Source organism: Orbicella franksi, chromosome 4 (assembly GCF_964199315.1).
Source record: "Orbicella franksi chromosome 4, jaOrbFran1.1, whole genome shotgun sequence".
In the NCBI taxonomy this organism is placed as follows: Eukaryota; Metazoa; Cnidaria; class Anthozoa; order Scleractinia; family Merulinidae; genus Orbicella; species Orbicella franksi.
In genome coordinates, this window is record NC_138148.1 from 26,397,184 (window position 1) to 26,405,264 (window position 8,081).

The 8,081-nt window shown below is 39.2% G+C and overlaps 1 protein-coding gene across 1 annotated transcript; it reads left to right on the forward strand.

Annotated features, from left to right (window-relative positions):
• Nucleotides 1–7: 7 nt before the first annotated feature.
• Nucleotides 8–5,348, forward strand: LOC145485214 (cyclin-dependent kinase inhibitor 3-like). The gene is made up of 9 exons (XM_081463916.1): nucleotides 8–114; nucleotides 206–294; nucleotides 1,249–1,307; nucleotides 1,545–1,589; nucleotides 1,801–1,864; nucleotides 2,835–2,993; nucleotides 3,664–3,695; nucleotides 4,068–4,171; nucleotides 4,861–5,348. The coding sequence occupies exons 1-9, from the start codon at nucleotides 103–105 to the stop codon at nucleotides 4,957–4,959; spliced, it is 663 nt and encodes a 220-aa protein (XP_081320042.1). The 5' UTR covers nucleotides 8–102; the 3' UTR covers nucleotides 4,960–5,348.
• Nucleotides 5,349–8,081: the final 2,733 nt, after the last annotated feature.

Consider the following 8,081-nt stretch of genomic DNA (forward strand, 5'->3'; position numbering starts at 1 on the left):
ACGAAAAGGAAGCTGGGTCTAGTAAAATTCAACCAATCAAACGCGTCGTAAGAAAAAAGGCGAAGTTTTGAAATTTGAAGTCACGATCAAGTGTTCGTGAAGATGGTGTTTGAGGTAGTTTATTCGATTTTTTTCCTTTGGTTTGCCTTTATTTAGCTAAAAATGGTAGCATTCAATAATTCACTCAATTATTTCATTACTTCAGCGTTCCCCAGTGCGAAGAAACGATTTTGACAGCTCAGATGATGAAGAAACTGATGTTGTTGAAAATCTAACACCTTTCCAAGTAGACTGGTAATAGAAATTTTTAAACATGTTTATATGTTACCTTTGCTCAGCCACAATTAATTTGCTTTCCCCAGAATATTTACATGTTATAAGTTGACAATATAACAGGGGTAAAAGTTTATATCAAAATAATCTTTTATGCATTATTTTAAGGTAATCTAATATATATTAAGTAATCTGATAATAATTGATCCGCTAAGATTAGCCCAATGCTGGCAGCGGATCAGTTTTACACTTGTATTATATGTAATTTCTAAATGTAATACGTGTGTATTTCTAGTTTGGTAGAATGGATTTAGGGATAAATTTGGTAAACAAGTTAATTCTCAGTAATAGCAAAGATATCAATGACGTCACCTGTTACTAACTATTGACTGGTGAAACAAATAATTCTTTTGTTTAGCAATTTGAACATTTAAATAACAAAAACAATGTTTGTAAACAAATATCTTCCCTATATTCCCAATAAGCGCACAATTTATGGTGCGCAGGAGTTTTTTAAAATCAGCCAATATTTTGGCCCAGTTTTAAATAAGTTTATGTGGTGTTTCTGAAAAGCTGAAGATGCCTATCTCAGGAATTTCAATATTATAAGTTGTTTTTCCTGACCTTGATCCATGGGACATTTGAAAACAATTTTAAGCATGTAATAAATCTCTTATTAGAAATTAAACAGGCTTTAGCTTGCGTGAGCCCATGCTAGGAGAACGTCAGCCCTTAGACTTTTTTGTATGAACCTGCAGCTTATATCTTGTCAGTATTGCCCTTGTGTTTGCTCAAGAAAAAGGTATATTTATCTTCACTTAGAAGAACCCAAACCATTTGTCCCTGAGTGAGGAACTGCCTAGAATCTCTCTCCTGCTTCTGGATTAATATGCCTCCCAGAAAATTCCATACCGTAATATTTTTACTGTGAAACAGCATGGATCACTAATTAAATCTTAATTCATGCAATTTAAGGGTTGACCTTTCATTCACTGGATGCTGTGCAGAGGTTGTTTGCATCAGTGGGTTACCAGGTAAAGTAAATACTTTTTTATGGAAATTTTACCTAGTTTTAAATTATTATGAGAGTTTATTGTAGATGATAAATTCTTCAGACGAACTTGTAAAATGTACAAATATTTATTATTATTATTATTATTATTATTGTGCAGACCGAGGGGACATTGATTGAGGTTTGCAAGAAAACCAAGCCATTTACCATTTGCTTTGATTTTGGCTTAATCACTGTTGAATATTTTGTTGGCCTTTAGGATGCAAATATAAAGATACCAACAGGAATTTAAGTGTAGACATAGGTAAGATTATCATTTTTACATGTCAGAAGATTAATAGAATTATGTTTGCTTGATAAAAAAACCTGGCCTTATACACAATGGGGATAGTATGTGGTAGCTTTATGTAAGTAAGAATAAAAGCAGTGATGACATGTCAAATGCCAGTCTGGTTAGACAGTTTGTGAGTAACATGATCAAAATGCATCTTGCTTTTATTGTTTGTTCTTTGCAGCTCACCTCAAGGCCATCAACATTACAGATGTGTTTGTGTTCTGTTCTAATCGTGAGATGGTCAGGTAATTTGATCATATCTATGTAATAATTTTATTTGTGGACTGAAATGGATGTTACGCGTATTGGAAATATAGGCCTTTTGCATTAGTTGCTTACATGACTGATAATTTCTTAAGTTTTAGCTACAGCTAAATGAATTTCAGAACTGGAACAAGCGTGTTTTAAATGGCTAGTGAGAGCAAGGAATCTTTTTCTTCTACAAATCCTTCTAATCCTTCCATAGAAAATCCCTCTTTTTGCATGTAAGTTTGTTTATAAATCTTCTTTTCATTTCTGATAACATTTTTGGGGCATTACCAATGACTAGATCAGTGTGTTCTTGAAAAGCGCATCACATGACCAAAAAGGCCTATTTCTGAGAAAGTTGTTATTCAGACACTTACATGTAGTCACAATGAGACTGTCTCAAGCTACTCTAAAGATAGTTTCTAAGTTCTCTCAATAGGAGTCAAAGTTATGACTCTCATAGGCCAGGGTGATGGTCACTCACCTCTTGGCTCCAGCTAAGTATCTGTCTTCAACTGGTGTGCATGTTAAGCCACACATGTAGGCCTAATACTTTTTCAGGAGGATTCAGAGAAGAGTGGTTAAACAACATAAAACTTCAACATGAATTGGATAGTCTAATGTTCAATTCTTCCTTCATGAGAAAGATGCCAAAATTCTTTTGGAAAAACTTTGTATTAATGATCCAGTTGAACAGAGGTTGGTTTGTAGTGTTTTGGAATGCTTGTCACTTGCATGCAAAATTTCAAAGCTATAATGATTGACGAACGCTAAACGATGGATCTTGGAAAAGCTAACAATGTCATCAGTATGGGATTTTTTTGGGTTGATTCTAAGACAACTCGTGTGGGAGAAGAATCGAATACACGGGCTTATTGTCATCTGCCAGTGATAGAACATCTGTTCAACACACTTGCAATAATTATTGATTTGTGTGGTGTATGTGTACCTCAATTGTCTTTCCAGGTGTAGAGTCCCTTATCTTGTTGACGAGTACAGCTGTGCTGGATTTAAAGTTCATCATTTCCCAGTTGAAGAAGGAAATGTTCCTACCATGGCTGATTGCAGTGATATGATTGAACAGTTGAGACAATGTATCAGCTTTGGACACAGGACACTTTTACAGTAAGTATGGCCATAAATACTTATTTGTGCCAGAGAGCCGATCTCATCGGCCCATTGATTTAACAAGTAATTTGAATGGATACGATCATCCCAAAAGCTTCAAGATGAATTCGCTCAAAAAAAGCTAGTCAGATGAATGTGGAGCAGAGAGCAGTGATATTATTTCAGAAGCAGATATTTTAAGTGAAGATGAAAGTGTAGAACCTGTTGATTCACATGGGTTGTCAGATGAAGAAATCAGCGCACTTTGGACAAGAATTTGCCCTCCATAACCAGATGGTCAAGTGGAAAACAACTTCAGCGTTTGAAATCCTGATGTCCAGAACATGTTTTCGCAAATGAAGAGATTTAGGTGCATACAAGTAATTAGTGTATCATGAAACTCCCTAAATCGACCCTAAACGTACAGCTATACAGTAGAACAAAACAAGTGGTGCACTGAATCGCTAGGTACATCAGAAGTCTCGACAGTCTCTGAGCTCATACCATGTAAAATAGAAAACATGTTCTGTAATTATATCTTTTGTTAGACTAAATCTGAATATGAGCACCAAACCAGGGCTTATTTTCAGACGGAATTTTGCATCTGAGATTTTGGGGGTGGAGTGTTACTTTGAGGAGGGCTTATAGTAATATTTTAAATTCTAATGATAGTTAGTTTTTGTTTCAGTTGTGTTTCTGGCTTAGGAAGTTCTTGTGTAGGTGAGTGTTTCAGATATCGTTGAATACCGTAAGTACTAGAAGAATCTAATTCCACACATGTAAAGACTAGAAATGCCAACACGTTCCATAGTATACCGCGCAATGCCCAATGCTATGCAATGCAATTATTTTTTTTCCGCCACAACGCGCCTCCGGTTTCTTTTTCGCGTCTGACAAAACGCCCAGTTTTTTCCCGCCAAAATATTAGCGCGTCCGTCACTACTTCGATTTTTTTCCGCCGAGAAACCATTAATATGCAATAAAATAGTTTTGTCATCAAAGTAGTTTCTGATAAATTCCAAACAAGCTATTATCAATTTAAGTACATGTTCTCTGCTCTTTTATATGATAAGACTTTATCTTTTTTATCAGCTGCAGCAATCCTACTGCTAACCCTGGATGAACTTGTGATTCCCGATCACGTCATTTCCAAGCTGCGCCAAATCAGAGGTCAGCGGGCATTCCAGACAGTGAAGGTACGTGCTGTTTCTCAATTTCATCCATTCAATGTGCGATCTCGTTCCCAGAGCCCACGTGTCTTTTGATCAGCGCCTGACCAAAAGACACGTGGGCTCTGGGAACGAGATTGCCATGTTTTAAACCAAGGCACGCATGCGCCGTGAAACCGGAACTCCTAAAATCTTGGAGTCTGGAAATTGATTATTCGAGAGCTCCGTGTCTTAGCGCTGAACAAAAGACACGTGGGCTCTGGGAACGAGATTGTTCAAGGTGGAGCAAGTGTCCGTCTTAACCAATCAGATAAAAGCGGAAGCCGGTCGTGGTTTGTGTCTCGTAGTCTGTCTCGTAATGTTCCCGGCGCCATTGAGGGTTATATGATTCGACTGTACTGCGGTCATCTAAATTTCGTCACCTGTTAACTGAGAAAATTTTAAACTGCTGTCAATCAAAGCAATGATCGTCGTGGGGTTTAAATTCTCGGGAATTTCCCGTGTGATGACCAAAATCCACGACGTCATTCGGCAATGCTATCCGCAAACTTAATGGTTTACGCAATTTTAAAATCGCATTAAGTTCAAGTTACAGAGGAAGGTGGAGGGCTTTGAGCTACACACTAGTGAGTTAAATTCTAACTAGAGTCTAGTTTTGCAAGTAAAATCTCAGAGAACCGCGATCACTGTTCATTTTTTTTCATTTTTTTTCCCAGCAATATAACTTTATTTACGAGTTCCGTGACTTATACAAAGCTCACCTGGAAAATCAACGAAATTCTGTGGAAGCTGCGCCAAGATCGCTTTCAAGATGAAGTACAGAAAAATAATTATTTGTACAGACTCATTTGATATGTTGTGTTAATAGGAATTGTTTAAATTATTACTCTTGAATGTTAATATTGATTGTATAACAAATATCACTAGACTAGGATATGAAATGTTTGTAACTAACCACTGAAAAGGAATAATTTTTACAGTTCGTTATCATTAATTATAACCCACATAATTGTTAATTATCCATGTAATGTTCGTTAGTTAGGGAGTACCATGAGTTTGTCATGTTACAAATGTTTGACATTATGAATTACCGCAGCCATATTTTTCGTGTTTCCAACACAAACCCCTCGATTTATTGGATATGATCGCAAGATTGAAGAGAACGAGAGAAATAAACAGGAAACTCAGCGTTGTGTGAAAACAATATCGGTGAAATGTTATAACTTAACATGCGTTTGGGTCAAATGGGGATCACATCGTTACCCGATATAAATTATCCATGAAGTTCCATGCTGGTGAAAAAAAAAATGTCAGTAAATTTGTCTCTGTGCTTTTTAACTCGTGGATTACGTAAGCAAGCTTACGGGTTGTAGTGGGGGATCAGACTGTCAGTGAGGGGTTCGTCCATCATCTGTTAACTTTTCGCAATTCTGCTGTTTTGAGGGCGCATATATAGTTTGACATCTCGAGGACAACGTGTTTCGTTCGGCCGTGTGTCACGCAACGGTGAATTAGATGCTGCGAAGGAGACTAGGAAAGGGTCAAGGTAAGTCACCAAAAAGTTGGCTTATGTATCTGTCAATATTGTCTTACATCGCTGGCAAGCAGTTTTTAAATAACCTTTCTTCTGTGGGTATGAAGTCCAGAGAAATGATCTTTGAGAAAGTTTACTGTCAGAATAATTCTTTTCGGTTAAAAAGCTTTGATTAATGCTTATTATAAACTTTGCTCTAAACCACTGGTTTTCTTTAGGAAAAGAGTAATTCCATTTTACGCAAAGGTTAACCCGGATCAATTATTATTCATTACAGAATTCACGTGTTTGCTCATAGAACACTTTGATTACATCTTATTGCTGCCCAGGCAACCTCCTATTTTCGTCCTGATATCTAGACTTCGGGTTATCTGTTTGTTAGCAGTTCCCAGGCCCCACTGCGTAGAAAGTCTGCGATTGGTGAATTTATGATGGACAGACTTGAATCTGCGACCTCGTGCTTTGACCGTTCGTTGAGTACATTCGTTGACGGCAAGGGAAGCGTTCGAAGGGAGTATATTCGTTGATGCAAAGGGAAGCGTTCGAAGAGTTTGATTATTTTGAAGTAGTTTTTCTCCTAAAACAGCGACGATAACCCGCCATTTCGTTCGTGGCGAATTTTTGACGTGCAGGCGATCCAACCTACTATAGGCGAAGAGCCTGCAAACTACTTCATCGTTGATGTTGCGGATGTCCCACAAGAAGGCAGCGACGAATTATACACACAAGATTCTACGGAAAACCCTTGTTAAATGAAGAACTAATACCTGTCAACAAATAATAGAAACAGATCAGGCATATGTGACAGTTGGCGGGCATAATGATTTTAAAATAAGTTTAATCTATTAAAGAGTTTAAACTGCGGGTGAGACTTTGAAGTGCTTTTCGTTTCACTGTTGTTCGTACACTGGAAAGGCTGTATTAATTTGTTAGTTTTTCTGCATCCTGTCAGATGGCATGTATTTTCCTCTTTCACTGTCTTGCTCATTCCTCTTGGTGGCATCTGAAGTATGCCAACTTTAGACGCCCCGGTGGAGCTAGGTGTAGTGGCTTCATGGTTAGAGCGCTTGTATCTCCCCCCCCCCCCCCCCCAGACCCCTACCATCTTTCTACATGGGCAGGAGCTCATGACATGGTGCAGCACGTCACTTCCAACATGGAACCCCTAGTTTTCTTAGTTTTGCTTCCCTAGATTCTACCTCGTGCCCAGGCTGCAGCACCACGTTCGCTTTGGGAGGGCAAGGGACTAAGGAGGGCGTCTCTGGGTCGTTACGCATTCCACGAAGCCTCGCCGTCATCCTCGTATTCACACTCAGGCCGAAAATCCTCAGAAGCATCCAGATCGTCCAGTCACGGGACGGCTTCGGAATTTTATGCTTTGTCTTCACCACGCACAATCTCCAGTTTGAAGAAAGGAAAATGCAATAGACAGAGAGTTAAGTTTCTTTGCCTCTACAGCTATGCCGATATCTTTTTGCGTGATTTCTGGATTGTTTTTCGGTTATCTTTCACCATTTCTTCAGCTTTCCCTCTCAACTTGCCGGCACTGTTGAATGCGTCAGAAACTTCTCATCGTTGCCAATTACATCATAACACAGTCAATAAACGAGAAAAGAAACGATTGCGACAGAGTTTCCATTCAGTTTGCCTCACTAGCTACAGGGAGGCTGGTTAAGTTTCTGAAATGGGATCATTTAGCTCGAAGGTACGCACACCACACGATGGTAAAGAACATTGCAAGGCCGCCGAAGTTGAAGTGGATGCGACTGGAATGGCAGAAAGCTCGGTTGCTCGGCCCAACGAAACATCGAATGAAGACAGTTCAGAGGTGGCGTCCACAAGTGAAGAACAGCACTCTCCGCCGAAATTCCGCCAGTCATTTTCTTGGCTGGTGGACACGCCAGTCGTTCTGACCACCGGCACTGGAAAAGAACAGAAATCAAAAGGGAAAAGATGCGGCGATGGAAAAGAAAAGACGAGCAGCAACATGCTGAAATACACCAATGGAAAATATCTAAAATCCTGCCAGCACCTCACGGAAATGCCGCCATCAGACCTGAAACGACCGATCACAGACGCTGCACAGAGTTCGTCGTCAGCGTCGTGCAGTAAACACGTCAGGTATTCTAGGTGTGATGCTAAGCATGAAGCAAGCAAGAGTGGGGTGAAATTAAACCAGAATAGCCTTGGTAAAAGAGATGTCATTCAATCGGCGAGTGGTTTTCGTGTTGGCTTTGGTGCGGACGGAACTGAGCAGATTTGTCAAAGCCAGACTCGGCAAACATCATACAAAGGGAATATTTAAACTCATGACATGGGACTCAGTGGAAACAAAAAGACATTAATAACCCATTTGGGACATGACTTTCAGTGTAGTTTATTTCGCGTGTAAGGTAATTTGTT

Coding starts and splice junctions, on each gene's coding strand:
- LOC145485214 (XM_081463916.1), top strand. Junction 1,308..1,544: donor TTGCATCAGTGGGTTACCAG/GTAAAGTAAATA, acceptor GTTGGCCTTTAG/GATGCAAATATAAAGATACC. Junction 1,865..2,834: donor TCTAATCGTGAGATGGTCAG/GTAATTTGATCA, acceptor TTGTCTTTCCAG/GTGTAGAGTCCCTTATCTTG.